Source organism: Sphaeramia orbicularis, chromosome 15 (genome assembly GCF_902148855.1).
Source record: "Sphaeramia orbicularis chromosome 15, fSphaOr1.1, whole genome shotgun sequence".
Taxonomy (NCBI): Eukaryota; Metazoa; Chordata; class Actinopteri; order Kurtiformes; family Apogonidae; genus Sphaeramia; species Sphaeramia orbicularis.
In genome coordinates, this window is record NC_043971.1 from 28,512,575 (window position 1) to 28,527,685 (window position 15,111).

At 36.6% G+C, this 15,111-nt stretch overlaps 1 protein-coding gene across 1 annotated transcript; it reads right to left on the reverse strand.

Moving 5' to 3' along the window:
• Nucleotides 1-33: 33 nt before the first annotated feature.
• On the reverse strand, nt 34-12,065 carry slc3a1 (solute carrier family 3 member 1). The gene is made up of 11 exons (XM_030156803.1): nt 11,952-12,065; nt 11,496-11,913; nt 8,139-8,318; nt 7,902-8,047; nt 7,662-7,787; nt 7,069-7,188; nt 2,858-2,982; nt 2,201-2,402; nt 1,221-1,403; nt 644-769; nt 34-569 (listed from the first exon to the last, which is right to left on the reverse strand). Exons 2-11 carry the CDS (start codon nt 11,911-11,913, stop codon nt 138-140), a joined length of 2,058 nt encoding a protein of 685 aa, XP_030012663.1. The 5' UTR covers nt 11,952-12,065; the 3' UTR covers nt 34-137.
• Between the last annotated feature and the right edge of the window lie 3,046 nt (nt 12,066-15,111).

Below are 15,111 nucleotides of genomic sequence, written 5' to 3' on the forward strand. Positions count from 1 at the left end.
CTGTGAACAGTACAAGGAAGCAAGGCAATAGTGTAACTGCAGTCATCATTTTATTAGATAATATAATCTCATGAACCGACAAAGAAATTCTCAACAGCGGTAAAGATTTATTTATCTTAATCTTTGGTGTTTTTATTTTAGCATTTATAAAGTATGTCCATGACCCCTAAATAGCAGGCCTTCTCAGAGATGTAGCACTGCTCGGAGTGGATGGGGTTAAACCGGGTATTGGTGTGGAACTGAATCAACAAACCCTCCCCTGCTTCAGTCTGGATACGAGACTTTTGCAGAATCTTTCCATTGTTGATCTGGTTTGTACTCATCACCACCTTCAACTGATCTGGTAACTCCTGAACAGAGGAGAGATCTGTGATGACAGAGTCTTGACCAAAGTTCAGCACTACCAGGAAAGCTTTGTTAAGCCCGTCCATCTCTCTGAGATAAGAGAAGATGCTGGCATCAGCATGGATGTAGCAGAACCAGCCGCGTTGGAGGATGAGCTCCGACTCACGCAGGGTGTTTAGGTAACGGTACTGAGCCAGGACAGAGCTTTCATCTTTCTTCTGGATCTAGAAGAGAAAGCAAATGTAGGCTTACGTTTGACTTCAAACAAAACAAGGAGCTGGAGAGGAGTCTCCTGTACCTCAACATTGACGGTTTTGTAGTCAGGATGTAAAGGCAGCCAGGTGATGTTGGTTTTGCTGTTAAAACCTGCATTAATGTCTTCACTCCACTGCATTGGTGACCTTTGGGGATCCCGACTGGCACTCTGCAATGAATGTATTGGACAAAGTTTGTGTTTCTACATTTTGCTTTTTGCCTTTGTTTTTACATCCTCCTGAGACCCAGCAAAGTAAAAATTTAGGCTTTTTTTTTCATTAAATAATTGCCTTGATTGGAAACAGCATGTGCAACAGTTTTTCATGTCCATTTTTAATGGAATGTCCTTTGCAGTGGACAGGGTTTTTGCTTTTTGTTTACTCTTTTTTTTTGTTTGTTTGTTTTGTTTTCAAGTAAAGCTGTGACACACTGTATTGTTGGCTCTCAGGAGGATATGGAAGAAAAACAGTAGGTAAACATTTAGTTACACCTAATTTGTGTACACTCCATGCAAATGCTTTCTACTGTTTTGTAATGCACTAACAACTAAACTAGGCTGTTGTCTCCTCTTTCTTCTGTCGCGTACTTAACCGTTTTACACTACATTCAACTATACTTACTGCATTATATTTTCCAGCCGGGTCTTGTATCTGGCTCTGTGTGACATTGATGTTCTCCATGCCAATCTCTTCACCGTAGTAGGTGGTGGGCGTTCCTGGTAGGGTCAGCAGCAGCATGTTGATGACACGAACATAAGTGGGGCCAGCACTGGAACCGATGCGAGGCCTGTCATGGTTCCCAACCTTGTAACACAGAAGTTGAAAGAAATGTTATGGACGGTGAAGGCAGGTCAATACCCTGTGTTAGCATGATAAATTAGTGAATGGTAAATTAATTGCATTGTCCTGAATGTCCATAACAATGATGTGATCAAATATTGGTGGATAAGCAGAATGAAAGAATGGAACATCTTTTTTAAGTGAAGCATTAGAGTATGACTGACCATGGACTGGTCTTCTACAGTACTGTGTAAAAGTCCTGGGCCAACATTAGATTTGTTATTTTAGTAAAGTTCTACTGGCCACACATAAGCATTTCTCAGTCTCTGTATTAAGATACAATCTGGATATATGGGAAGTATTTACATTATTAAAAACAAAAGTTTCAGAGAAAAAACAGCTTCTATAAACCAAAGTGGTTGTATTGAGTGTGACCTCCTTGTGCACGTAACGTGTCTAAAACTGTTTTGTTCAGACATTAGATTTATTGCATTAATTTTCTGATGTTTTATACCAGGTTTCATTCAACACATGTTTCTAACTGTGCTGCTTCATGTCATGGGGTCAGGGGTCACACTAAATAGTGACTTTAACCTTTAGAACACATTTAGTTGAGGTTTTTTTGTGTCTTTTTTAAGCCTGTGCATATATTTCCTCTATTTTCTTGTTGTATCTGAAGAAAGGAGAATGAGAAATAAATATATATGTTCATCTCAACCCTCAAAAAAAAAAACAAAAAAAAAACTTAGAGGTGGCCTAAGACCTTTGCACATATTGTATTCTAGACTCTGCTCTTATCAGTGGCATTTATTTTTGCTCACCACCCAGTTGGGCCATCGTCCCTTTGGCATGTTAGCTATCCAGAGGTGGACTAGATGTTTAACCCACAGGCCACTGGTGTTCTGAGGTAAATCCAGCAGGTAGAAGTTAAAGGGGAAGTCACTCTCTTTGACCTGTGGGGTGCCGTAGTACATCATAGTCTTCTCTATCTCCTGGTAATCATATGACTCTGTCACCATGAACCTAGAATTCAGAAAGACGTTTGATGAATGTTGGCTATGATGTTTACTTTCAATCTAAGGGCTAGAAGTAGTATAATGACAGAATGCATGACTGACATTAGAGGGATTTGAATCACACCTTTGCACTTTAAGTAAACTTATCCATAGAGAAAAAAGAATATAGAATCACACAATTCCTGTACAAACACTAATTTGATATAAAGACATTGGAGTAGGGAATTAAACATGACTCAAAGTGCTATTATACATAAGTAATGCACCATACAAAAGAGAAAAATGTAAGAACATGAAAAGTACATTTTAAAAAATAAACAAGATGATAAAAGCTAAAGTACAGCAGATGATAAAACTATAAACCAGTATGTGGCAAGTAAACCATCAACACATACATACATTTAATTGTACTTCCAGTAACATTGGTTCCAGTAACAGCTGACTGTAGCTGAAGCTCTGTACCTGTATCTGCCAGGCTCTCGGCTGTAGACATCCATCGCCGCCCTCCACTCCCTCAGCAGGTCATGAAGGCCCAACTGACTGGTGGTGTAGTCATGATACAGATCCCACTCAGATGTTATAGACTCCTGGAGTGTTCAAATGTATGACGTTAACAGTTTTTCCTGAATGAGAGGTGGGGTATTGGGCAGAGTGTGAATTACCCCTCCATAATTGCGGGGTACAACCTACACTTCTTCTATGACCATCTTAATCCACTACCACATCAATATGAATAGCCACACTCGCCACCACAATTAATGTTAAAGTGTAAGATAAGGGAGTCTAACACACACTCAAGGCCAAGACAAGCGACAAAATGAGTCAGTGGGCTACAATATCTACTATCCAAAAAGTTAGGAGTTTAGTGCACTGAAATACAATACTACTTACTAGTGCAAGTAATACATATACAAACAGCTCAATTCAGCTCAAGTTCAGTCAACTGAAAACAATTCCAAAGTTAGAGTTTCAAGGGTGTGTAATTGAACAGGCTTAATTATGTAACAGCTATAATAGAGCTACAGGAATAGAATCATCATAGCCTCTCTTTATTGTCAGGAAAATGATGGGTAGAGGGTGTGCTTCTTACCGTAATCACCCCTTTGTTTTACAGGCAGAAATCAGTTCTACCAGTGTGTTGGGTCTTCTGAATTCATGTGGCTAAAACTCATACACCTGAATTTGTACTCCTGATAAAAAAAACTATTGTTGTAGCCCAATTAACTCCAAATTAAGTTGAGTAAACAAATACAATTAAATGGGATTGTCCTGAAATGTGTTTGCTGCACTTCCAGTTCATTTTTGTCAGAATTTAGGCCTAATGCTTTTATTGAACTTTACATTTCCTGCTGGATATGCACCTGGAGATGGGCTTACTGCCTTAGCTGTGATAAATGAAACAGGTGTAAATAATATTCACAATAGTTGGGGATAGTGGTGATGGGCAATAATATGAAGAGGGTTTATATGGAAAGATAAAGCACAGAAATACTTGGTTTTTCTGCACTTAAAAAAATGTTAAATGAACTGAACGTTAACTAGTTCTCAATTGAAATGAATTATGAACGTGAATTTATTTTATTCATGTATGAACTGAACTTTGAACTAGTTCATGTGGCATATAAACTTGCACAACATTCACTGACACTGACCGTTCACAATAAAATGAGAATAGAAACAAACCGAGTTTATCTCCATGAAAAATTATTATAGATTTTACATCACAAAAATGGAATAAGCTTGGTTTAAATACAGACTTGGCTTATCTTGCTAAGAAGTTAGCTAATGTAGTTTAAAAATGGTACGGTCCACAATAGGAGTGTCTGAAATCATTTTACATTAAACTGTTCCTACACCAAAAATGAAAGTTGACTTGTATTATTGTATTTTTTTTTTTTTTTCACAAAATCAGAGGAATTATCCTAACACCCCCCCCCCCCCCCATATACTCATATACTGATATTTTTGTCTCTTTAGGGTGGTCTGGGTCTTCAGACTATGGTAGTGGGGACATCAAGCCAACATTCTCACCATAAGATCTACACCAAACTCCAGACATTCTGACCAGTGTATATATAAATATTTGCCTTTATTAGAGATGATGCATCAAAGAAGGGGTCACATGCACCAAAGGACTCAAGGTCACTTCATGTGGGATGTGAGCCACTATGAGACCCTGTGACCAGAATGATCTTAATAAAGAGGGCAACCCTCTGTAATATAATGTAAATAATTAGATTTTCTAATTTACCATGGTAGTAGTAAGGCATGTGATGCTGTTGGATTTGTTGCTTTTTTTCCTTTTAATGTTTGATGAGTGAGATAAGAGCCCTGTAGTTCAGTCTTTCATCAGATAAAGTAGTTTGCTTCATTTGTTGTTTTAGCAGTGCACACTCTAATATCATTCTTCCTATTTGTGTAAATAAATCACTATAATTTTTGACTGAAAAATGCTTGGTTCCAGTCCCCCTTGAGAGCAGGTAAAGAGAGGACTCACTTTTTATGTTATACTCAGGACCCCATAGACTGATGTAGCATCAACAAAGATATAAAAGTGTTAGAGACACAGGAAGAAAAAGTATAATAAGGGTCTCTTTGTTAAGACATATCTGGGTGGAAATGTGACCCACTGGGCCTGTTGTAACAACACCTTCTCTATGGCCACTGCAAATGCTAGTACCCACTCAAGGACAAACATAGTATTCCTAGATCGTATTTCTTAACATGTATGTGTTTATATGTGGGAAGAACCCAGAGGAAACTTTGGAAGAACTCATATATTCCAATAACGAGGACCGAAGCATGACTGAATTCACGGTCTAGCATTACTGAGAAGAGGAGTGGTGCCAACTACAGAGCTGATTAAATGCCATGAGTGGATAATTCAGCCCAGAACTGCCAGGAATTCAGTGTAACAGTAAGATTTTAAACCCTGTGACCTGACACAGAGTGAGTTGCTGACTTCTGTGTAAATGAGCCAGCTCAGATTTGAAGGTGTTTGATGTTTCACAATAATCACATACCTTCTAAAACTAAACTCTATACTTACAATACATTCTTTTGTGAAAAATCCCTGTAAATTACAGCTTGGGGTGGTTTATTTCTTAAAAATAGTGTTCAGTCTAATAGGGTAAGCACTAAGTGTAAGAGTTGGTCTCAGTATTTTGGTTTTATTCTGCAGCGAGTAAGTAAATCCCAGTGATTTTACTAATCCACTAAAATATGCCGTTTTTCGACTAATCTTTCCACCGTGAGAAATAACTTCAGTCTCTGAGAAACAAACTGCTTTCTTATCAGCCTTAACCCTCTGCTCTGCCGTGTGATTTAAAAGAGCAGTATTTTATAAAATGAACCTGACATTGAGACATTGCAACACTAAACGACGAATGATACAGCATGTACAGTATGAACTCTCCCACTCAGCTGCTCATTATGTTTGTTCTAGGAAAGTGGAGTGTAGCTTTTTCTGCCCACAATGTTGCTTTTATCATCCCGATTGTTAAAATCTGGACTCTGACATGTCACATATTATGTAAATCAATAAAACATAACCACAATACAGCTCTGGAACTGACTTTTACAGCAGTATTCTCATAAATTGTTAACTAAACTGAACTGTGAGTCCCAAGAGGAAAACACAATAGAATGAGATTTTCCATAACACAGATATAATGTTTGTATTTGCAGTTTTTATGAAATGACACCTAACGGTTAAAAATGGAAATGAGACATAAAAATAACAGCAGCTGACCATTGATTTGATGCTTGTAAAAACATAAATGTGTGTTGATGGTCTTTGATTTTATCTGGAATACTGGAAGATCCATTGAGGTGCCAAACAAGGTATAAAATAAATTGTGTAATGTTTTATTGCTTCCTAGCGTTTCAATATCACACACCTTCAAGTCACACTGCATGAACCACAACAGAACTCAAAACCACATATACTGTCACTTGAGCATTATGGTATCACAACCAACTGAAAATGATCCACTCTTGCATCTTTATTTTGGTCATTTGTTGGTTACTTTAGTGGTATTTGTACTTCTTCATTTTCCTTCTATAAGCTTGTAGGTGTTTTCTAATCTCACCTGCACATTTTTTTTCCTTTGTTTTCTTCTTTGTGTTTCTGTTGTGTTTTTAATTTCAACAAATTAACGATACATGACATAGTGGAGGGTTTCAATTTCCTGTACCCTGTATGAATTTTTCATATACCACCAAACTGTAAACATGACTGAAACATCGAACAGAGCGCGGTGGTGTGTGTATTGAAAGGGGACCACTATTAACTATGTGTATTAACAGTCAAAACACTGCACAGACATTTTTTTCAAGTAATGATTAAAACACTGGTTTGTACAACTTGCATTTTTGTTTTGAAAGGGAAATCTTGTTAAATTTCTGGCATATATTTAATTGTGCTAACTGTGTTGCAGTTTATACAACAACTGTAAATTCTGCAGTACTTTAATGAATACTGATCATTTCTTATATTGAAGAAATCATGGAGCAAAATTAATCATATATTAAGCTTTCATTATATACATGGTGAAATTAATTTATATATTTTTTGTTCTTCTGACAGTGGAATGAATCTCTATAACGGCCAAGCTGTGCATGTCATGTCTCAAAGTGCACTAAACTAATTGTGCGGCCTTGTAGATACTCACAGGAGGCTTTTTTGGGTCGACTTGTGGTTCATCTCTCAAATGCGCAGCCTCCAGGATGTGCTTCACAGCGTCCATGCGGAACCCATCCACTCCCTTCTCCAACCAGAAGCGAATGACATCCTAAAAAATTTTCAAGAACCATACAGAATGACCATAACACCACACAAAAATGTACTAAAGGAGGTTTGAGTGCCGAAATGCAAGAGATGATTATAATTGAGTATAATCACAGATAATAACCCTTTGTGTGTGCTGTTATCTGGGTTATTATCTGTGTTGTACTTTGTCTTGTGTTTAACACAAGGGTTAACTTGGTGAAGTTAGTAGTTAATCAGTGAACATCACTCACTGTTACCATAGATAAGAACTGAATGTTTTGTAAGATACCATGTGCAACAACAGCACAGCTCCAGTACTAGGCTTGTATTAAAACTTAATCAAAAACTCAAACATGAGTGAGACGTTGTGTAGATCCTTCTGCTGGGGTTGATTTTTTGTTTTTTGTTTTTTTGGGGGGCACTCAGCATATTGCACTGCTATAGGGCTGTGCATGTTGTTGCCCTTGTTCTTTACTCTCAATCATACATTCTTACCATCATCTCTTCACGGACATTTGGGTTTCTAAAGTTCAGGTCTGGTTGCTCTTTGAGAAACTGGTGGAGGTAGCACTGGCCCCTAACATCATCGTAAGTCCATGATGAGTTTCCAAACACACTCACCTGATGAAAAGGAAGGCAAGGAACAAAGAGGAAAAGAAAAATATCCAAATGAAAAATGGACCAAGGCAAGAATAAACAAAAACAGGCAACTGTGGTGACCCTCGGTGTACAAACCCAGTTATTCGGCTTTGGGTCAGATGCATTACAGTCAGTCCAGATGTAGTAATCCTTATATTGTGGATGTCCGGTCCGGCTCAGATTGAACCAGCGGTGTTGGTCGCTGGTGTGGTTGGGGATAAAATCCATGATCATCTTCATACCTGGAAAAAAAAAAGAACATAAACTTTCTCCTAAACATGCATAAACAATAACCAATCATCACTTTGGGTATTTTCACACACAAGCACAGACCTCTCTGGTGCATTTCAGCCAGGAGGTTTTCAAAGTCGTGCATGGTTCCAAACAGAGGGTCGATGTCCATGAAGTCTTCCACATCGTAGCCAAAATCCTTCATAGGAGAGCGGTAAAAGGGACTGATCCACACTGATTTAATGTTCAGATACTGGAAATGATCCAGCTGCTCTTGGATGCCTGCCAACCCAGAAACAACAAACACTGGTTACATAGCAAAAAGAGGTGAAAACGGTTTTAAATCTGGTGCTCTCATTAGTGGAGTTGACTCGAGGTGAGGTGAAGAATTAAAAGCTCTAATTCATTCAAAGAAAATACCAAAGTGTGGTCACTGGGTGAAAGACGTCATGTATGTCCAACTGGAAAAGATTTGCTATATTGTCAAAGGGTCAGTTCAGAAGTTCTCTGAGGCCTGGCAACCTCTCTTAGCTCACTTTGAAACTATGAACATGGATGAGATTCATTTGTAGAGTGTAGTGTACAAGTATAGGTGTATTTGTGATATGTATTTGTGTATGTTTATATGTTCCTCTCTAACTTTCTGGCTGTTTTTTTTCATTCATTTTTCCTCTGAAATTTGTAATGTTTCGGGGAGGTTAAAAGGAAAAATGCTTGTATAGTAAATGTACTTGAATTTATACTTATCAAAATCTTCATAAAAAAAGACCTTGATCAAAAAAAAAAGAAAGGCAATGGCTACTGCCACAGTACTGTGGCATGAAATATGGGTTTGTCTATTGCCACAGAGCCAATCAAATATTAGCATTTGTACTAGAGCCAGTCATGGATACTGTTACATGAACTCATTAGCTTTTGTTGCCACAGTACTGTGGTGATAAATGGCATATACTTCAATGCATTCTTTTGTGCATTTTGCTACCACAGTACTGTGGCAATTGATGGAAGAAACAACAAATTAGAGACAGTATATAGTATAGAATAGGAATAATTGCTCTAAATGTTCTATATGTTGTTTTATGGTGTCTATTTGCTATCTGATTGCCTTGGTACTTTTCAGGCTGTAACAAGTTACCAGTCTAGATATGATATAACGCGGGTGCTGATTGGCTCTGTGGTAATAGACAAACTGATATTTCTTGCCACAGTTGCCACTTCGAAAAAAGAAAACATGACAGCCTTTCCTTCTAACATTATTACCTTGCATTGAACTTTGCCAGTCTGCTTATTAAAAATGGAGTAATACTATGATCCAATGTTGCTAAAAAATATTACTTCCTCAAAAGAATTGTTACTGCCAGATGTCACCAAAGGTGTACAAGTGGGTGTATGTTCTGTATTTCAGCAGTTCTGATAACATCACTGGAAGTTCATGTACTGGAATGATACATGTCTCCCACCCTATGACTACAAGTACCTCCAAAAATTTCCTAATTCATAAAGAAATACATTTCTGTTTACTTAGATTCCCACTGTCATTTGTAAAGCCCAGCTATTCCAAATGTTGTTCATACAATTTATATGGTTGGAACAAAATATTCACTTATACTCATCATAATATAGAGACCATGTTATAATGTGCATTTAATGTAAATAAAACTATGATAAACACAATTTGAACGATCCAATATTTAAACCCTTCAAAATGTTATCAGAGTATTAATGTGTAACTGTCAAATACTAAGTTAAATTAGAGAATAACAGTCTGATAAAATAATCATAAAAGGAGATTATGTTCGGCTCTCTTGTTATATTGTTTTCATTTGATCAGCATATCACTTGTTTCTTAAATGTCAGTTATTGGAGGCATTAATGATGCCACTGGCTGAATGGGGGTTGTGACCTGGGCCCCATTACATACCTGGTACATACACTACATGGACAAAAGTACTGCCACACTGAACTCAGGTATTTCATTACTAACAGAGGACTGAGCTACAAAGCTATCATGAAAAATGGCATGATAACATTGATATTGTAATAAATACCTTTACATTGTCATCTGAAATCCTCAAAAAATGCTTACTCAACATTGATTTCTTAGTACTGTTTTTTACTGTATTTGTTTTAAATGTTCCACCTTCCACCTGTTCTGATCACAAATAACGCTGGTCTACAATTTTTTTTTTTTAGAAATTATTTGCCTCTGATATTAAATGTGCTAAATCTTATACACTTTAATAATATAAATAGGAAAACAAATGACGAAAGCGTTGGTTAGTTGATGTTTTCAACATATATGATAAAGTGTTATTACATCTATATTGGTTTATGTACATTTATACACTAGATTTATAAATGTTCCAGTAAAAACAACCTGAAAAATGAATGTACTGTAATGTGCAGACAGTGATCTGAAGTAGATCTGAGACAAACATTCATTTTGAGTAAAACCCATTCTCACAACTTTTCAGTTTCACGTTTTAATCCGAGACTGTGTCTTGGAAACTCCAGTCAACTAGCATTTTGACTGAATTTTTCTTTATAAGTGACTCAATTTTGGTAAAGATTAGCTACTTTTACTCTAGGGGCATTTTACCTGTAGACCATGTGTAATCGCTTTAAACCACAAGAACCCATTTGGGGTGGAAAAATCATCCTTTTTACTTAAATATTAAATATATATATTGTTTAGACATTTATTGTGATTTTTACTGACACCAACTGACATCATTTTTTTCATGATAAGAAATTTCAAGTCAGCAGGAATGGGAAGTCCTACCAGCTCTAGGTGTGATATTTCCCTATATTTCTGTCCATATAGTGCAGTTTATAGTATATAACGATAGCTTAGAGTATCATTTCTATTAGATGCAAAGGTTAAGATAGATTTATCAGGTGGTAAGAAAAAATTTATTAATTTTAATTTCAATTCATACACCAAAATAGATAATATTTGTCGTCTATTTATACACAGCAAAGCCAAAAGATACTCCCACTGGATAATTATGGCAGTGATTAACATGTTTCAGTTTTTTTTTTTTAACCCTAATTGAAGCAGTTACTTGTCGTTAACTGTAGCTTCTCATTTCTTAAACAACCACCAGTTTGTAGAAAGCATAAAGATTAGACTGTGTTTCAGTGGAAAGAGTCCATGTGGTCTGATGAGTCCAGATTGACCCTGTTTCAGAGCCATGGGTGCATCAGGAGTGAAGTGATTACCCATCATACCTAGTGCCTACAGTACAAGCCTGTGGGGGCAGTGCTATGATCTGGGGTTAGTTGGTCAGGTCTGGGTTCAGCGATGTTATGTCCAAAAAAATATGGAAATACATATACAAATAAATACACTTATTATTATTATTATTATTATTATTATTATTATTATTATTATTATCATTATTATTATTATTATTATTATTATTATTATTATTATTATTATTATTATTATTATGTTACCTTTAAGATCCCCAACCCCATCTCCGTCGGAGTCCTTGAAGGACCGTGGGTAGACCTGGTACACTGGGGATATCTGCCACCAGCTCAGACACCGTGGAGACAAGGCGATCACCGTGATGGTCAAGGCCACCAGGACCAGGGTGCAGGCCACGATCAGCCAGAACAGGATCTCACGGGGCACCCTGTACCGGGCCTGGGTGGAGTACAGCAGCAGGACCTCCTTGGGCATCCCGGCGTACGGTTTAATCTGCGTGTACTCCTCCGCTGCGTCCGGGTCCAGCCTGACCCCGATGGAGTCCTGCTTGTCTGCGGGGTCTGGTCTGCAGGGATCAGAAGGGGGACCGTCGTCTTCTACATCTTGGAAGCCCGGGTTTTTGGTGCAAGCCCCCAGTTCCATGGTATCAGTGCGTCGACTCATTAGTCGATAATCTATAATCGAATCTATAATCTATAGTCGATAATCTAGTGAAGGTCGGAGAGATCCGTGTGAAAACCACCTGTACCGGTCCGTCCTGGTGCAGAACACAGACTCATGGACTAATGCAGCTGTTCTCAGAGGGTCAGAGTGCAGCCCTCCCAGACACACTCCTCCTACACACTCTCTCTCTCTCTCTCTCTCTCTCTCTCTCTCTCTCTCTCTCTCTCTCTCTCAAACACACACACACACACACACACACACACACACACACACACACACACACACACTGCACTTACCACTTGTGGAATGTGGGAAACTGGAGAGTTTGATGGGAAAAGTTAAAGATTAGGGTTTGTTGGTGGCTGAGTTGGCTGCCTGCTCCACCATGCCTTGAACATACCCTCCACCTGCAGTAAAACTGGCTTTGGACAACAATAGCTGTTCATCCAGTCTTTATAGTGGCAGGTTAATTATTTATCTCCAGAAAATTAAGTTAGTGTATGATGGTTGAAAGACATGGAAATAAACCTGCACAATCTAATACAGCAGCAAGTGAAATACTGTGTGCAGGATAAAAGGGGGAACCTGAATATTATCATAAGTAGGGCTCAAACATGCAGTTCATGCAAGAAAACCCCAAATCTTAAAGGAACTGAAGGTGTTTTGCCAAAAAGAATGGGCAGCTTTACCATCTGAGAAAATAAAGTGCCTCATCCACAACTACAATAAAAGAATTCAATTTGTTTATCACTGTAAAAAACAAACAAACAAACAAACTGTAAATAAAACGGTATTATTATTATTATTGTTGTGAAACCTCCCGTAATTACACAAGACATTCGTCAATTAAAAAACAAGTCTTGTTAAACTTACAGAACAAATTTTTATCTCATTTTCTTATTTTTTTTTTTTACAGTATTAAACTTTAAATTAACAGTTTAATCTCATGAATAGAAAAGAAATATTTGTGAAATTACGATACATTTGAAAATGTATTTTAACTGTATTTTTCTGTGAAAAAAGAAAACATTTCTTTTAAAAAATGGAAATTTTATGGTTATTCACAGTTACATCTTTTTCATGTTATTTTACATTTGACATGTAAAATCACAGTCTATTTTTGTAATTTCATTGATAATTTCCTGTATCTTAAAAATACAGGAAAAATCTGTAAAATAAACAGTGAAAATTCTGTTAAATTACAGATTTTTTTTTCATGTTCATGTAAAATGGGCAAATACAGAGGATTAAGAACTAGGGTATATAAACTTTAGATCAGGGTCATTGGAATAGTTTCTGTTTTTAGTATGATTTAAAAAGAGAAAACACATTTGTTTGATAATAAATGGCTTACCCAACCACTAGCCACAAGTGAAAGAAAAGTTTTTGTATTATCATTCATATTCTCTGAAAAATGGCCAAAGAATCACAAATTCTGCTAGGGTATGTAAACTTATGAGCACTACTGTATGATAGGTAAAGCATATTCAATAAGATCACATAAGACCAAGAGCTATTTTTGTGTCGACTTAAAAATTATTTTTTCTCTGCATTAAACCTTTTATCACCATTTATAATAATGTTAACCACTGCATTTTGCACTTTTCAGGGAAAAAAAGCCTCAGCTATTTCTCTATATTCAATTTTAGTGACCATGTAGATGTAATGTCTAAATGAGTCATATCTGAAGCTAAAAAAAACTGAGAAACTGCATTTTACCTAAATTATTTTACATGTATTGATAGGGTTAGTGGTTTAACAGTTACGAAATATTTTATATCAGTAGATGCCAGACCAGTGGCTGTTCAGGTCTTTTTAATCTTTACAAATTTTTACAGTACTGTTTTCAGGTGTTGACGTATGTTTTTTTCCAGCCAATCTAAGACTGTTTTTAATAGTTTATTTTGCCAGTGACGGAGAATTTTCAGTCATTAAAGAGACCCTTAATCCTTCAGTTCTTCACAAACACTAAAACCAACACAACTAGAGAAACTGGACATGAAGATTAAAACCAGTTATCTGAAAACTAACCAAAACTGTCAGACAATTGTAATGGAGTAAAATGACATTTATCTATGATATCTTGTGCAGTAGAAGCATGAAGTTGCAAGTGTTGTAAATTTCTACATATCTGCCATACTTCTGCTATCAGCAAGTACAGCTTATGATACTTTTTAGCATAAAAATTTTCTTTGTTATACTTTTAATCCTCAAAAACCTTGACAGTTTCTCAGCTTTTTAGTAGCATCAGATGTCTTTTTGACGTTCAGAGTCTCTGTATGCGAACGTAGCAACACCATCATCTTCTAAAACATTGACTCACCAGTAAAACCCAATGTAGTTTGACAGATGACAGTGGATGTAGATGCTTGGTTTTATGTTCACTTAATGATACATTTTACTGAAAAGTCCCTTTTGCTTCAGTTCTGTTTTTGGATTCACTCCAAACTTTCATCAACATCTGTATGGTCAGTAAATACATGAAAATGTTATGCAGAGGACAATAAGGATAATAAATAATAAATCACTTAGGAAAGGTTAAATGTAAAGAAAAAATTCCGTTGGAAATTTCCATAAAAATAGTTCTAGGTCTTTAAGGGTTAATAGCAAATTATTATAATGGGAAAATGCAGAAATATCAAGTTGGCACCAAACTAAAGTTTTATTCATGATTGTATTCACTGATCTATAACATGATATAAGGAAAATAGAACAGACAAAACACAGGGTTGATGAAGATACTGGGTGTCTCTACAAACAAAACACAAACTGATCACTCACTTTTGGAACCATTCCCACATATTATGGACATGTCCTAAAATCAGACCTTTCTGGGATGATATATTTGTCACTGAGAACAGTTTTCAACCAAACATTAACTAAAAAATTAAAGTTTGCCATTTTAGGTGTAATCTCAGAAAGTTTAGAGGGAAATGACCAAAAATACCTTTTGCAAATTTTTACTAACGGCAGCCATTAAATGCATCACTATCAAGTGGTTGAAACCTGAACCTCCCACATATGATATTTGGACTGAGAAAGTGAGGGAAATCTATCAGATGGAGCACATTACTTATGTACTTAGAAACCAGGAAGAGCTATTTACGAAGAGATGGAGTCCCATGATTAACCTTTTAATGCAATAAGCATTCAGAAGTGCTCGTCTGCATGTAAGTTTTTGTTTTTTTTATTGTCATT

Excerpts from the sequence above, each read along its gene's own strand:
- slc3a1 (XM_030156803.1), bottom strand. The coding sequence starts at position 11,913 with ATGAGTCGACGCACTGATACCATGGAACTGGGGGCTTGCACCAAAAAC. Across the intron at positions 1,404-2,200 it reads GACGATGGCCCAACTGGGTG|GTTGGGAACCATGACAGGCC; the intron begins GTGAGCAAAAAT and ends CTGTGTTACAAG. Across the intron at positions 570-643 it reads ACAAAACCGTCAATGTTGAG|ATCCAGAAGAAAGATGAAAG; the intron begins GTACAGGAGACT and ends TTTCTCTTCTAG.